At 35.6% G+C, this 17,268-nt stretch overlaps 1 protein-coding gene across 1 annotated transcript in view; it reads left to right on the forward strand.

Annotated features, from left to right (window-relative positions):
• Window positions 1–17,268, forward strand: part of LRRK2 (leucine rich repeat kinase 2) — a 204,874-nt gene that overhangs the window by 176,540 nt on the left and 11,066 nt on the right. The window contains exons 43-47 of the mRNA XM_020973685.2: window positions 5,601–5,701; window positions 6,568–6,762; window positions 7,543–7,736; window positions 8,405–8,477; window positions 11,803–11,987. Coding sequence (XP_020829344.1) covers window positions 5,601–5,701; window positions 6,568–6,762; window positions 7,543–7,736; window positions 8,405–8,477; window positions 11,803–11,987 — 748 coding nt within the window. The remainder of the gene's footprint in view (window positions 1–5,600; window positions 5,702–6,567; window positions 6,763–7,542; window positions 7,737–8,404; window positions 8,478–11,802; window positions 11,988–17,268) is intronic.

The following is a 17,268-nucleotide window of genomic DNA, read 5'->3' on the forward strand; positions in this document are numbered from 1 at the left end:
CTAAGTTAAGGATTGTGAATCCTCCTTTTTTTACTTCAACTGACGCATGGTAGAGTCTGCCCCAGCCCTTACCTTTACCTTGTATGTGTCTCTCTCTGCTTCAAGTATGTTTCTTGTAAACAGCATATTGTAGGATTCTGGTTTTTTAACTACTCTGATATCCACTGTTTTATGGGAGAGTTCATCCCATTCACATTCACAGTTATGATTACCGTGTATTTCCTTCCATCCTAGTCTTCCTCCTGTTTGTCCTTTCTCTCCTTTCACCCCTTCCCACCTCACTAATATTTTGCTTCTGTCTACCACTTCCCCTGATCTGCCCTCCCTTATGTCAGTCTCCACCCCGACTGCCCTGCTTTTACTTACTCTCCTCTTCTCCTACTTCCCTGTTGTGTAAGAGAGATTTCTATGTTCAACTGATTGTGTATATTATTCTCTCTTTGAGCCAATACTGATGAGATTAAGGTTCAAGTGATGTCCATAGCCCACCCTCCCATCTTACCCTCTGTTGTAAAAGTTCTTTTTCACCTCTACATGTGAGATAATTTGCCCCTTTCTACCTCTCCCTTCCTTCTGCACCCTTTGTACTCCTTTTTCTCATCCCTTAATTTTTTATGTCATTCACTTAAATTCACCTTATACCTGTATCACCTGTCTATGTATATTCCTTCTATCTGTATGTTAGTGATACAATTTTTAAGTTATAAGGATCATCTTCCCATGTACGGATGTAAACACTTCAGTTTTATTGAATCCCTTATGTTTTCTTTTCCATTTTTACCAGTTTATGCTTCTCTTGAGTCTTGATATTGGAGGTCAGATTTTTGGTTTAGCTCTGGTCTTCTCCTTACAAAAGCTTGAAATCCTTCTATTTTGTTGAATGACCATTTTTTTCTCCTTGATGTGTTATTCTTAATTTTGCTGGGTAAGTGATTCTTGGTTGTAGTCCTTGCTCCTTTGCCATCTAGAAAAAAACATGTTCTCTTACCTCCAATCCTTTAATGTTTAATTTAGCTGCCAGGTACTGTGTGATCCTGATTGTGACTCCCCAGTATCTGAATTGTTTCTTTCTGGTCATTTTTTCCTTGACTTGATAGTTCTGAAATTTGGCTATAATTTTTGGTTTTTGTTTTGGGATCTCTTTCCTAAGGTGATTGGTGGATTCTTTCAATGCCTATTTTGCCCTCTGGTTTCAGGACATCAGGGCAGTTTTCCTTGATAATTTCTTGAAAGATGCTGTCCAGGTTTTCCTTCTGATTATGGCTTTTAGGTAGTCCAGTGATTCTGATATTGGCTCTCCTGGATCTATTTTCTAGGTCAGTTGATTTCCCCATGAGTAGTTTACCTTTTATTCCATTTTTTCATTCTTTTGAATTTAATTGATTCTTGATGTCTCATAGAGTCATTAGCTTCCACTTGCCCAGTTCCATCTTTTAACATATTATTTTCCTCAATGAGCTGCTGTATTTTCTTTTTAATTTGGCCAGTTGTACTCTTTAAGAAGTTGTTTTCTTCAGGGGATTTTTGTATCTCCTTTTCCATTTGGCAAGTTCTACTTTTTATGGAGTTTTCCAAACTGTTGACTCTTTTTTCATAATTCTCTTGCATCACTCTGCATTTCTTTTCCCAATTTTTCACATATCTCTCTTACGTGATTTTTAAGTTCCTTTTTTAGCCCTTCTGTGACATCTTTCTGGGTTTGAGATCACTTCTTATTTTTCTTTGGGCTTTTGCCCATAGGTGTTTTGTCATTGTTGTCCTCTTCTGAGTTGATCTTGGTCTTCCTTGTCACCATAATAAGTTCATATGGTCAGATTTTTTTTTCTTGTTTTCAGCTCATCCTTTTTTTTGGGGGGGGTGGCTTTTTCCTTTCTTTTAAATTTGAGCTTTGCTCCCAGGGTGGCAGGGGCACTGTCTCCAGCTTCTTATTCTAGTGTTTGTAGGCCCTGTCTTTTTACTTGGTGCTGCACAGATGTTGCCCTGAGGGCATGGGATGGGGATTGGCTGGTGCTGCTGGAGGCTGTAGGGGTTTAGCAGCTTACCTGGTGCTGAGCTGGGGGTCTATTGATGGTGTCTGGAATGTGCTGAGGTCCAGTGGGGTATTCTTGTATTTCCCTTCAGCTACACTAAGCCACGAGGTGGTTGGGCCTCTGGAGGCTGCCTTTTTGCCTGGGGCTACACTGAAACATGGCAGGCTTGAGCTGCCTGTTTGCTTAAGCATGTGTAGGGTTGGTGTCTACCTGTTTACCTAGGACTGTGCTGAAGCACATGGAGGGCTGGCTGCTGGAGGATGCCTGTTTGCCCAGGGCTACACTGAAGCATGTGGTGGTTCTTGAAGCTGGAGTCTGCTGTTCCCTTAGGTGTGCTAAGGCATGTGGGGGCATCCTGGTGTTGGAATTTGCCTGCTCCACTACACTGGGGCTCAGGGTCTTCCACTGGTTTGCTGAGGTGGAGCTTGTTGCTGGCTTGCTGACATGCTTACCTTCTTGAGCATGACACATGGTAGGGTCAGATAGGCAGATTGTTTTGCCTTGACTTTTTGCTGGTTCTGCTCTTCCAGGGTTTTTTAAGGGCTCTATTTTATAGTTGTTTGTAGGTTAGTGTGGGAGAGTTATAGTGGTTTATAGCTTACTCTGCCATCTTGGCTCCAGGAAGTCATGCCCTCTCACAATCTTTCTATTATACTTCTATACTATCTCTTATCTGTCCCCCTTCCCTCCACTCCATCTCCCTACTTTAGATCTCATTACCTCTTGTTAGACCTTATGATTTTGTATTTTAATTGGTTTCTTTTCCTTTAATCTCTCCCCTTTCTATTCATTGTCCTCATAGTTCCCAAAGTGATATTCCTAAAATAGTTCTAGCCATGTAACTCCATTGCCCTTTTATTGCTTTTAGGATAAAATATAAAGTCTTCTGTTTGTTTTTTAAAGTTCTTCCTAGTTTGGTTCTATCCTATCTTTCTATGTTCATTTTTATTAATTCCATAAATTAAGACATTTATTGTTGGACTATGAGCTACAGATATTTGATAAGGAGAACATTTTATTGGTCTTTCAATTCCTTTAGTCTTCTGATGGAAGATTTGATTGTGACTGCAGAGATGTTGTTGTAGGTCCATTTGCCACCAGCTACTGTTTTCATATAGGACCCACAATGCCAGGTACCCATAACCAGTCTCTTCATTTTGCTCTTGCCACAGAAGGAGCAACTGCAATTGGCATGCTGGCTACTTTCAGTTTTTTTCACCATTTTCCAAGGAATGCACCATAAAATGTTCCATATTTACCAATTCCAACCTTCTCGGTACATTTAGCCATGTTTTAGCTGTAGGCCAGAGCTCATAGAGGAAAGAAAGTAGTACGTATATGCACTTTCAGGGCCGGAGACCAGAAGTGAAGGTCGTGGAGGTGGGACTTCCTTTCTAGGCTTATTAAACATTATTTCCTTTTACTCAGTCCTCAGTACAGACAAAACTGGCCTTCTTGCTATTCCTCACTTGAAATATTCTCCATTCCTTAATGTTTATGCCTTCAATGAATTATGTCCTTACTTCCCTTCCTCTTTCTCTTTCTCTCCCATTCTCTCCCTGCCCTCTGCTCCCAAGGGCTCACCATATTAATTCCAAATGTACTGCAGAAACTCAATTGGCTTTAGACCTACTGCAGCTCAGAACATTTTAACCTCCCCAAGTAGCAGGGATTTTAGGCATGTGCCACCATACCCAGCTCTCATCGTCTCCAGAATCCCTAGTTTCTTTTAACAATCAATCAGTGAATCAAGAAATATTAAGTAAGTGAATATTATGTGCCAGGCACTATGCTAAGTACTTTCCTATGCTTCTCAGATATTAGTGTCCTACCCTGACCCCAAATTACCTTATATTTACTGTATAAATCTTAAATCTATCCTTATGTAAACCCTTTGAGTTACTCCTTTGAACTAAAGTTCACACTCAAAACACACACTCAGTATGTATACCAGAAGATGACTGCTACTTTAGGGTTCCAGTGCCAACCCTTTGGGTGGCTACTCCTACTGTTATAGCTCATAAGCCCCCCATCTGTGTGTTTCCCATTGTCAATAGATTTAATTAATTTTTAGCAGAGGCATTTACTAAGAATGGTTGGTACAAAGCATTTCCCTGAAAGACTGGAATGGACACAGTATCCATACAAAGGGGAGGCTCAAACTGAGAGTACAATGGTAGTGACATACATATATAGAGAACACATATGGCAAAGGGTTAATGATCAGCTCCAGGTACTGAAAGTTTTTCCTCACTTCATAGAATCCTTATGTAATTCCCTCACCAGATACGTTGTTATCTACTGCTCAAATATCATCCTTGAAAAGGTTAGGTGGGGGGAAGGAGAAGAAGTCCAATAGTCTACTCCCTATCCCACCTCCCCTTGTCAACCTCCTCAGGCAGTTTACTCTTATGAGTTTCATTTTTCTTTAAGTTTGGGCTCCAATTCTCCAACTGATATTCTCCAAACTAGAACTCTTCCTATGTTGAGCTATTGGCCTCCCAAGTTGCCTCGCTGGCAACTTTTTATACACCGGCCCAGAGATGCGTCTTATTCTCTTAACCTGTTACAAGACTTTTTCTTTGGGGTGTCAGCTATTTTCCATCAGATGGCTAAAGCTCTCTAATCGTTTAGAGTTGACTAAAGACTTATTTATACATTGTAGAATTTTAGGAAAATTTCTTAACAGTTACTACTCTAGGGGCAGTTAGGTGGCGCGGATAGAACACCAGCCCTGGAGTCAGGAGGACCCGAGTTCAAATTTGACCTCAGACACATAGCAATTATGAGCTGTGTGACTCTGGACAAGCCATTTAACCCCAATTGCCAAAAGAAAAAAAAAAGTTACTCCTCTATTGATTCATTTGAAGTATCTGTGCCTTTCTGTGATTTCATTAATTGATGTGGGGCATGAAACCCTGGTATGTATGTACTTATATGTATACATGGCAGGAGCTATTTCTTTTCTTTGTACCCCAATATTTAGCACAATGCCTAGCATATAATAGGTGCTTTTAAAGTTTTTATTGATAAAAAAGAAGACAAGGACTATCATTTTTTATCTTTGTATCCTCAGGTTCTGGAAGAGAGTAACTTTGTACTTCATTGTCTTTTAATGTTTGTTGAATCAAATGCTTGTTATAAATATAGATAAAATTCATTTTCAACAAATTGAAAATTTGGAAGCCTTGTATAATATAAAAATTTCCAAGTCTTTTATTCTGACAATCTTATGGAATTTATTGTTTTGAGATTTGACTCATATTAGGAGAGTATTCCATTTATCTGTTTGGGTACTCTGAAGACACAATCTAATATAGTAATTAATAATTATTTCCTGTTTATCCTGTATATAGCTTGTTTTGTTTACGTGTTGTTTCTCCCATTAGATTGCAAACTCCTTGAGGGCAGATGCTATCTTTTGCTTCTTTTTGTATTCCCAGCACTTAACATAGTGCCTGACACATTGTAGGTGAATAATAAGTGTTTATTGATTAATTGATTGGATTCAAACAGTGATTCTTACTTGTCTTATTGCTATAATAATGAGATTTATTTGGAACGTTTTAGATCCAGTTAAAGAATATGGTTGCACTCCATGGCCTAAAGTAGAAAACTTAATTAAGAAGTGTCTGAAAGAAAATCCTGAGGAAAGGCCAACATCTGCCCAGGTTTTTGTTTTTAAATTTATATACAAGTAGCCATTATTATGTCAGCCTGAAATAGAATATAAAGTTCTACCAATTAAGAAATTTTGGATTTTATATTATAGGAAAAATATTGACATTTTCCCAACTTGAAAAAGGAAAGTGCTTTTGGTTTATTGTTTTTAAGGATCCAATTCTACAATCTTGTTGACTGATTGCTCCTTTTTGCCATTTAAACTAGCTTTGATAGGTATTAATTAACCAGTAATTTGCCAGACTAACTTTTATCATACTATAATGACTTTCTGTATTAATTTGCCAGACTTTTATCATACTGTAATGACTTCCTGTATTAAATTATTTTTCATCTTTGTCATTCATATTGATTCTATTCTACTCTAATATTCTCCTATGTCTTATATTAAAATAAAGTACAAAAGATTGTGTGGGTCCAAAATATTAATCAGAATCTATTGATGATTTTTTGGTATTTGGCTCATTTGGACCAATGTAGCTAAGTTTAAATAACCTTTACATGATAGAAAATTGAATTTTTAAAACTTATATCACTTTACTAATCACTTTAAAATGTTATTAATCTAAGTATGTCTTTAATCTCTCCTGTGGAATTCTTTCTGAACAATCTGTTCTGTATAATATAATATAGAATTCAATTTTGACTTGGTGTTCTCTGGTTCCCTGTCCCTGCCCCTCAGGTTATCATGTCATTTTGCATAGGCCTTAAAAAAATAGCTAGATTAGAGATTAACTTATGAGATTTAGATTTTACTTGATCAAGGTTGTACTTGGTTATACTTTCATAAGATTTCTCCAGGCAAAATGTTCCAAATTACTTCAGGCTATTTTTTAATCAATTTTTTCCCCTGCAGGTATATGAAATTTTGAACTCAGCTGAATTAATATGTCTAATGAGATATATTTTAATACCCAAAATATTTGTAGCAGAATGCATGGTTGCTACACACCAAAGCAGCAAGAATGCAGTCATCTGGCTGGGTAGTGGGAACAATGATGCAGGGCAGCTATCCTGTCTTGAAATAAATACTGAAAGACATATCTCTAAGGTAGAGTTGCTTGTTACCAATATACTAAAAATTTTCAAAGTCATATTTTTTTAAAATATTTTCTTTTCAAATAATTTGAAACCATTTGGTGACTAATATACTAGCTTGATAAATTGCTTGGCAAGAAATAGATAAATAGGGGGCAGCTAGGTGGTGCAGTGGATAGGGCACTGACCCTGAAGTCAGGAGGACCTGAATTCAAATGTGGCCTCAGACACATAACACTTACTAGCTGTACGACCCTGGGCAAGTCACATAACACCTATTGCCTCATTCAAAAAGAAAAAGAAATAGATAAATACAGGAGAGCTACTTTTATGAAATAATTTTATGACTAAAAATTATTTTACGGGGTTGTGATATGTTTCATCTCTGGTTTAAAAAGCAATGTATGTACATGATATTGGTATGTATTAGTTAAGATAATAAGTTAATTAGGTAATAGTATAGTAGTAAATAGATAAATAGTTAATAAGATAATAAAATCTGTAGCTAGGAGAGAAGAAAATATATTACTCTGGTCTTTCTACTGTAACGATTATTATACCTGACTTTTCTTTTAAGATCAAGCTTGTGTAACTCTAGCAATAAAACTTTCATTAAATCATACTCACAGCCTGTTTTATTGGTGTTTGTTTTGTAAGATACTGAATGCATTTTGTAGTTACTTATTTTTCAAATAGGGACAAAATTGTTAGGTTTTACATGATATTCAAGTTTTCCTTATTTAAACTGGCACCGAAAATTCTATTTTAAAAGTTTATTGCATTCCATTGGCAGGATATGACAGAGAGTAGAATATTGTGCCTTGCCCTTGTATATCTTCTGGTTGAAAAGGAAAGTTGGATTGTGGCAGGAACACAGTCTGGCACCCTATTGGCAGTCAAGACAGAAGATGATAAAAAGAGCCACATACTTCAAAGAATGACTGACTCTGTTACTTGTTTGTACTGCAATTCTTTTTCTAAGCAAAGGTATCTTGACAGGTTTGAACATAGTAGGAAAAAAGTTTTCAATTGTCTACTTCTATTATATGTACAATTTTCAAGGAAACAAGATATATTTTATATTGTTTTAACATATCATAATTGGTTTTCATATACCAAAGAAAATAGATGGCTGCTCTACTTTTCTAGATTCACTGTAAGCAGATGAACTTGGTTGCATTGTGAATTATGAAGGTTTTTCTTTGGGATCCTGCTATCTTACTTTCCAGTCCCTTTTTCCTTTTTTCGATACTCTGCCTAGGCATATGCTTGTATACTCTACCAATTAACATGAAGCTGTATCAACTATTGTGATAATATCTTACCTCTCTAAAAAGTATTTACATTCTAGCTCTTTTGCTGTCTTAAGCCAGAGGAATGAACAATGTTTAAGACATAAGTGATAGGTTAAAGTAAAGGTAGGGAATTATTATATTTTTTTTGCCTGGAGTAGGGATTGAAGGGGAGTAGGAATCTCATCCCTCTGCCCCTTATATCATATTGTAGAGTATCCAATCTTATTTTAAATTGATATATCAGAAACTTGCATCATTAAGGTTTGAGCAATTTTCAAAGTATGGGCTTCACTTTCAGCTTTGGTATTGAATTAATTTTTCCTTAGTAATGCCCTTTTTCTTTTTTTTTCCCCTTTTCAGCAAACAAAAGAATTTTCTTTTGGTGGGAACTGCAAATGGCAGACTAGCCATTTTTGAAGACAGAAATGTTAAGGTAAATGTTAAATGAATTTTCTATGAAAATAATAATGTCTTGTCTCAGCAAATTTTTTGAAGTCAAGGATCAGGGTGATGAAGTGGTGCTAGGCTTGGAGTTAAAGCCTGGGTTCTATCCTGGCTGTGCCACTTTTCAGCTATGGCACATTGGGCAAGTTATTTCACCTCTCTAAACTGAAGTTTTCTCAGCTTTAAAATGAAAAGAATTCAACTAGATAATTTCTCAGCTTTCTCTCATCTCACTCTGTTTGATCCTATGATCTTATACTTTGTATTACTCATAAAACTCAGCATATAGGAAGCCCTCAAGGAATACTTATTTGTTCATATATAAACCTGTAATTGCTGAAAAGGTGCCAGCTAGCCTTAGAAGAAGTTTCCTTATCTGGGAATTCTCTCTACCAATGCAATAATAGACTTCATCTCTATAGTTATACTAATTGAGTAATGACTGGCTCTGTTCGAGAGCAAAATCTCGCTATTCTTTTTTCAAACTTTTTGATACCATTGACTCTGTGCAGGTATATCCTACATGACAGAGGTGAATGCCTACCTGTTTTATGCCTTACTCAATATTGATAGTGAACAGTTATTTCTGTTGTTTCAGCTCTTAAAAAATCTTCTATGATTATCACATATAGATGAGAGATACCTTGTGGCTGGTTGGAAAGTAGAGAGGCGGTAAAGCTAGATGACAAACTTCTTTACTCTCATTTTGATTCATGAAAGCATATCAGTTTTGGACATTGACCCATCTAATAGTGCCAAGAACTTGTCTTCAGTAGGTATGAATGGCTGTTGAGTAGGTAGAAGCTGCGGGGATGAGAAAGGCAATTGTGAAACCACTTCTCCACTACTGTGAAAGCAGTAAAATCTCTTGGATTTGGGATCCTAAGCTGCTTCCACCAGGGTTTGGGGGGAAATAATGGTCCAGTGGTGGTTTGACCCACCTTATTCATGTGGCCTCCTCTGTCTTTCTCTGGGTGTCTTGTTGCTTCAGAAAGACTGGTTTTCTTGTCTGCCTTTGAAAAAGAAAAGTGATTAAACTGCCCATTCTTTTCAACTAATACCCTCTGGATGTCTTCTCCAAAGGGAGTTAAAAACAGAAAAGTCCAAAGCAAAATATTCAAAGCAGTACGTTTCTTAGTAGCAAAGAATTGGCAAATAATTGGAAAAAAAAGACAGTGTGTAAATTAAATACGGTATTTTATGTAATAAGAAATGAAGAATATGAGAAATTTAAAGAAATGTGGGAAGATTTTTATTAAATTATACCAAACAAAATAAAATGAACCAAAAGAATAATACAATATGTACTGTTAAAAGAATGTAAATGAAAAGATCACTGAAAGGAGTTTACATAAAACATTCTTTTTCTAAGCAAAGGTATCTGGACAGATTTGAACATAGTAGGAAAAAAGTTTTCAATTGTTTGCTTCTATTATATGCACAATTTTCAGGGAAACAAGACATATTCTATACTGTTTTAACATATCATAATTGGTTTTCATATACCAAAGAAAATAGGTGGCTGCTCTACTTTTCTAGATGCACTGTAAGCGATGGACTTGGTTGCATTGTGAATTATGAAGATTTGTCTTTGGGATCCTGCTATCTTACCTTCCAGTCCCTTTTTCTTTTATTTGATACTCTACCTAGGCATATGCTTGCATACTCTACCAATTAACCTGAAGCTATATCAACTAATGTGATGATAGCTTACCTCTCTAAAAAGTATTTACATTCTAGCTCTTTTGCTGTCTTAAGCCAGAGGAATGAACAATGTTTAAGTCATAAGTGACAGGTTAAAGTAAAGGTTCTCCTTATTATAGGGGAAGGGCAGGAAGAAAGAGTATTCAGTATATACACATGTACACATTGTTAGATGCAGTCACTGCATCAGATGTTTGCTTTTATTGTTTTTTCTTTGTTGCAAAGGAGGGAGAAGGATTTTTTGTTCAATCTAAAGAGAAGGAGGAATGAGAAATGACCATATATAAAGACAAAAGGGATTAGCAAAACATTTTTAAAAGAATTGCACAGAATCAAAAGGTCTAAATGAATTGCTACCTGTGTCATTGGAGGAGGTGCCAACATGGTATGAGCCCTCTATCTATCATTAAGCATTTTGTTAAGCATTTCTATACAAGACACTTTGCTAGTGGCTGATAATGTGAATACAATTGTGTTATAGTTGCTCTCAAGAAGTTTGCATTCTGCTGGATCTTTAATCAATTGAAGAATGGAAGGAAAAATGCATTTCTTAAATACCCACCATGTGCCAGGCACTGTACTAAGCTCTTTAAAAATATTATCTCATTTTATTCTCATAAGAACCCTTGGAGGGAATTGCTGTTATCCCCATTTTACGTTTGAGGAAAGTGTGGCAGGCAGAGATTAAGTGAAGAAGTATTGAAACAAATTACCAATGACTGTGTTTATCCAAGAAAATTCTTGAATTTGGTCAGATAGAATAGAACTGAACTTCTGTTAAATCTCTCATATGATCTATTATAGTGCTTTGGATATAATTGATACTCAATAATTGTGCCAGTGAAATATGAATGTCCAAATTATACTTTTACATGTAGTAATGTGAGCACTTTACATATTTGAAGGAAAATGATGAAATTAGACATTTTTATCATAAAGATAGTGACATTTAAGAATTGAAATTCCTACATTTACCTGTGATAACTAGACTTCTAGCTAACTAACTCATAACATTTAATTGCTTAAATATGTCATTGAATATGAAAATACATGTTCTGTTACTAGCTGTGTGACCCCAGGCAAGTCACTTAACCCCAAATACCTTACCAAAAAAACAAAAGCAAAACAAAAACAAAAATACATGTTTTAAGGTTTAAGATGTTATCCACATAATATAAACCACTAAATAAATATGCTACATTAGGAACCTGTTAAAAAACCATGTAACATTTAGTTTGATGTCAGTGTTTAAAGTTTTTTTGGGTTTTTTTCTTTTCTCTGAATTATTAGTATTGGCTTCCAGGGCCATCTCCAGTCGTCCTGATCTATATCTTGCCATTGGATCCAGATGGCTCCAGAGGAGAAAGTGAGGCTGTTGACTTTGCACAGCCCTCCCTCATTTAAATCCAATTTACTTGCAAGTCATGGCATATCACCTTCCTGATGTCATGGTCCTCTTTGAGAATGAAGGACAAACAACAACAGTATTGGCTTCAATTACTTTGCCTATTGATTTCCTTCTTAGACAACTGCAACTATTTTTTTATGTTTAAATTATGTATGCATTATATTTTCTGAGAATGTCTTTTTTCTTCCCTTTTTTGTTCAAGTTTGAAGGAGCAGCTCCTTTGAAGACATTAAATATAGGAAATGTCAACACTCCACTAATGTGTTTAAATGAATCCATATATTCATCAGAAAAAAATATAATCTGGGGAGGATGTGGCACCAAGATTTTCTCACTTTCTAATGATTTCTTCATTCAGAAACTTATTGAGACAAAGACAAATCAACTGTGAGTTATTTCTACTTAAATTACAAATTTTTTAGTTTCCTTATAGTCTGCTTTTTTAATTATGTTAGTCATGCTGGTTATAATTCCTGTTAATTATTTAATGATTTTTAAAATGAGAGTCATTGTGGTACAGTGCATAGCTTGCTAGACATGAAGATAGAAGGCTGGTGTTTAAAGCGTGGTGTTGACACTTAGTAGTTCCATGACCATAGTCAAATCTAAAACTCCTACTTATAAATACATTATGATGTTCATCACAGGGAATTTCAACACAGCAAAGTCAAAGCCTTTGATATGTGCACAGCATAATAATGTAATTTTTAAAGTGTCTTTAATGTTTACTAGTAATATATTGTGTTGTGAATCTGCCAGGAAGCACCTTTCTAGCACCCCAGGAACCTTGTGCTTATAGTTTGACATAGCCACCACTAGATGGTGGTATTAGATATCGCTAATGATTGCCAAAACAGTTCAGTTTAATGTAGTTGAATGCCTACTATATGAAAGGCATTGGAAATATAATAGAATGTTATAAAATAGAATAGGAAGTTACTAAGGAGAAGTGGGGAGAGAAAGAAACATAAAGCCGAGGCCTAAATTGAAGTCTTCTTTCCACTCAGCTGATCACTTCATTTTAACTTTTAGTTTATGTAGATTTTTATTTAGTCACTCATTCATTTAATAATAATTTTAGAGTATTTACTATGTGTAAAAGCTCTGTGTGTTATTATAGTCTTACCCCATTTTCTTCAGAACAATAAACCTCTGGTGGTATACTCCATATGAGATTCCAGGATTTAACTGTCTTCTATAGCCTTTGCAGAAAAATCCTTTTAAGTTGTTTTGGCTCAAAGAGTTTTGGAAGTATCTGCTATCAGCTGAAAAACCCCTGTTTTCTCTTCAGCCCACTCCTTCTAATGGTCAGTTGATTAGTGTTTAGTCATCATCAATAATGTTTTTTAAGGACCTACTTGCTATGTGCAAAAGTTTTGTGCTATTCTGCCCATTTTATGTGTGATTACCTTCATAGCAAAACTCATGAAGTACTACCTTACCCTGTTTTTTTGCCCTCTCTCCCTAAGACTTGGCTCATCAGTGACTTTTACTGTTTTGTTTGTTGTTTGTTACTTTTTTGTTTTTTGCTGCCACCACCTTTTCTTTCTTGATTATATTTCCTTTCATCTTATATATACTGGCATTTGGGCAGCATATAAAGTCAAACATAGAAACCTCTTATACACTGAATATGGTAGTTACTCCCATGGGAAAATTTATGAAGGTTGGGGCACAGTGTACACAATAATAGGTTTAAAAAGAATAATAGTTATAAAAATGTTATTGGTCAGTCCAATATATGCCCTAGTATTCTTGCCAAACTTCTCTTAGATCATATTGTCATTTAACTCTCATAGAGATTGCAGTCAAATGTAGTCAAAATCTCTAATTAACAAATCTAAGTATTCTCATAATCTGGAAATACCCCTCCAGATTGACAGCCTTGCTGCTCCATTGAACATTCTCTAATCATTTGACCTATCATGGTTTTCTACAGTGGGAGCAAAAACTGCCCAATCAAAAATTCTTAACTTTGATTCAAGCAATATAACTCTCTAACACATTCTCGCTCAGCCCTTCCTCTGAAGATGTTCTTTGTGCATGCTTTCATAGGCGATAGGATCATGTAGAGGAAGAATTGAAAGGTACTTAGATATCAGTCAGTCCAACCTCTTCTATAAAGATGAGGAAACCTAAATCAGAAAAGTGGAAGGACTTACTCAAGATCATCCAGATGGTAGTATGGCAACCTGAATCTTCTGACTACAAATAAAGTTCTACTGTACCATTCTACCTCCCTTTGGAAAGTTGGTTCTTAACGCTTGTCTTGAATTACTGCTCTTCTGGTTGTATAAAGTCTTTCTTAAGAGGCAGTATGATGCAGCACAAAGGAGTATCAGTGGCTTGGGATTTTGAACAAGTAATGTCACTTTTATGGCCTTAATTTCCTTAGCTGTAAAATGAGGTAGTTAGACTAGGTGAGCTCTAACATGCCTTCCAGCTCTAAATCTTAGGACATCAAATTTCTGGTCATTATGCAGCTGATTATAATTACAACTTAGTATAACTTGTAATAATTATAATGTTTAGCATATAGATGTTTATGCAGGACTTGACACTGTTGATTAGTCTTCACCTCATAAATAGTCTTTTACCTCTGTGTGTCTATGGCACTACCAGCACTCTTCTATTTCTCTTCCTATGTTTCTTCTCTGGCTTCTTTTATGGCTACTTCTCTTCTCTTGATCCTTTTAGTTGCATGATTATTCTGAAAATATTGTCTTTATCCTTCATTTCAATTGAGAAAAGAAAAATAACTTCCTTAGAGAGGATTGTATATGGAGAGTTCATCTTATAGTTTGAAAAGTTTATTTTTCATACTGAAATATCTCATTTGTGTAAATTTTAGGATAATACCTCTCATGTGAACGTCCAGTGTTGTCCTTTCATAGTTCTAGGTATAGATGGTTAAACCCCATTTCCTCAATAGTGCAAATAATTTAGATTTTGTTGCAACATCCTAAATTTACTTTGGATTGATAATATTTTTCATTTTATTTTTTGTATTGAAGTAATATAGTTTAATGAATACAGTCATGCACCCAGATAGAGTTAGGAAGACTTGAACCCTTCTTTTCACACTGTCACTTAACCTCTGAGTCTCAGTTTTCTCAAATGTAAAATGGGAACAATCATGCATGTTTTTTTCTCAGATTTGTTATAAGACACAAATATGATTACATATTAAAGTACTTTGCAAACGTTGAAAGTATGTTTTATTTGTTACTGCTATTTTTTTTCTTTCTCTTCTTTTTTTTGCATTTTGTTTAGTATTTTATTTTTCCCCAGTTACATGTAAAAATATTTAACATTTGTTTTTAAAACTTTGAGTTCCAAATTCTCTCCTTTCCTCCCTCCTCACCCAACCTCACTGAGAAGGCAAGCAATTCGATATAGATTATGCATGTGTAGTCATGTAAAACATATCCATAATAGTCATGTTGTGAAAGAAAATATAGACAAAAAACTCAAGAAAAATAAAGTAAGTAAAAAAAGTATGCTTCAATCTGTATTCAGACAGTATCAATTCCTTGTCTGTGGATGAATAGCATTTTTCATCATTCAGAGTTGTCTTAGATTGTTGTATTGCTGAGAATAACTAAGTCATTCATAGCTGATCATCTTAAAATAATGCTGTTACTTTGTACACAGTACTTTGCATCACTTTGCATCAGCCCATGCAAGTCTTTCCGGGTTTTTCTGAGAGCATCATGCTCATTATTTCCTGTAGTACTGGAATACTATTATATTCCATCCTAATCACATACAACAGCTTGTTCAGCCATTCCTCAATTGATGGGCCTCCCTTCAGTTTCTAATTCTTTGCCCCAAGAAAAGAGCTGCTACAAATATTTTTGTACATGTAGGTCCTTTTCCTTTTTGGTTTTTTTTCTCTTTTGGGATACAGACCTAGTAGTGGTATTGCTGGGTCAAATGGTATGCATGGTTTTATAGCCCTTTGGGCATAGTTCCAAATTGCTCTACAAAATGGTGCTTTAATGTCTCATTTTTCCTACATACTCTCCACTATTTATCATTTACCTTTTCTGTCCTATTAGCCAATCTAATATGTATGAGGTAGTACCTCAGAACTATTTTAATTTGCATTTCCATGAGTTAGAGTATTTTTTCATATGGCTATAGATAACTTTGATTACTTCATCTGAAAACTGATATCTTTTGATCATTTCTCAATTGGGGAATGGCTCTTATTTTTATATATTTGACTCAGTTCTCTATGTGTTTGAGAAATAAGGCCTTTATCAGAGAAATTTGCTTCAAAATTTTTTCATAGTTACTATTGCTAAGTGTATTTCCCTCCATCCTAACCCGATCCTTTATTCTATTCTCTCTCTCCTTTCATCCTGTCCTTCCTCAAAAGTATTTTACTTCTAACTAGCCCTCCCATTGTATCACCCCCCTTCTCTTCTCCCCTCCCTCTCCTTTTATTTTTCTTCTAAAATTTTTAATTGATATGTTTTAGTTTTGCATCACTTTAATTTTCCAACATATGTTCCCTCCCCTTCCATCCCAAGAGCCATTCCCCTATAACAAAGATTAGGGGGGAAAAGCCGTTCAGCAAAACTAGATAACAGCTCAACTGAGTATGACAATATATGTAGCGTTCCAGACTCACAGTCCCCCATCTCTGCAAAGAAGGTGAGTTGTCTCTTCTTTTGGGCCAGTATTGGTTAATGTAATTGTGCCATGTTCTGTTGTTATTGTTCTTTGCGGGTACATTGTTGCAGACTTTGTGTATCTTGTTTTCCTGGTTCTGCTTACTTCACTTGTAGCAATTCTTATTAGCATTCCCTTTAGTATATAATCCTGCATTAATCAAAACACCCTACTTTCAAAGTAGTCCAGAGATCCAAGATTTTACTGTAATATCTAAAAATTATGAACTCCAATATGACTTTCTTCTTTTAATTGAAGACAACTTAAGTGTATTTTCAATAAGAATTTCTGTAGTGAAATATGGTTATCACTTAGCTATGACAAGGAAATGAAAATATCATTTAAGAAAAAAATGAATATTAACAGATGTTTTATAATGCTTAGTTGTAATTTATAGAAATAAATTTAAATGAGAAAGCTAAGGTTTTCTAAACTTTGTTCAACCCATGATTCCCCAATCTCCTTTTTGGACCTTGCTACCTTCAGCCATCTTCATGCTTGCAAAAGCCTCCCCCTCTATAGTCTCTTCCTCTGAATGGTAAGTTTGTTCCTGAACCTTCATTTCAGGAAGCACCCTTGCCAGCTGTACTCAGTGCAAACTTAGTTCAGCTCATGACTCCCCACTTTCCCCCTGGTTCTTGCCCCCATGGCTGCCTTAATGCTGGCAATTCCTCTACCCCTACAGTCTGCTCCCCTGATTGGTTAGTTTGTCACCAAAGTTCCATTTGAGGAAGCACCAATGTGAAAATCTAAACCTGATATACTACCATGATACTCTAGACTCTTTTTGGACTCCTGTGGCCTCCTTACTATCTTCACCAATATGTCCCTTTGTCACCTTCAACTCAACATGTATAAAACAAAACTCATCTTTCCTACTAAAATCTGCTGTTTCTCCTAAATCCCCAATTTCCGTTTATGGGCATTGTCATCTTCCCAGTAACATAAGCTTAAAACTGCAAATTCATCTTTGTCTCATCCTTTTCCT

The sequence above is a fragment of the Phascolarctos cinereus genome, unplaced genomic scaffold, assembly GCF_003287225.1.
Source record: "Phascolarctos cinereus isolate Bilbo 61053 unplaced genomic scaffold, phaCin_HiC Scaffold_1;HRSCAF=81, whole genome shotgun sequence".
NCBI lineage: Eukaryota > Metazoa > Chordata > Mammalia > Diprotodontia > Phascolarctidae > Phascolarctos > Phascolarctos cinereus.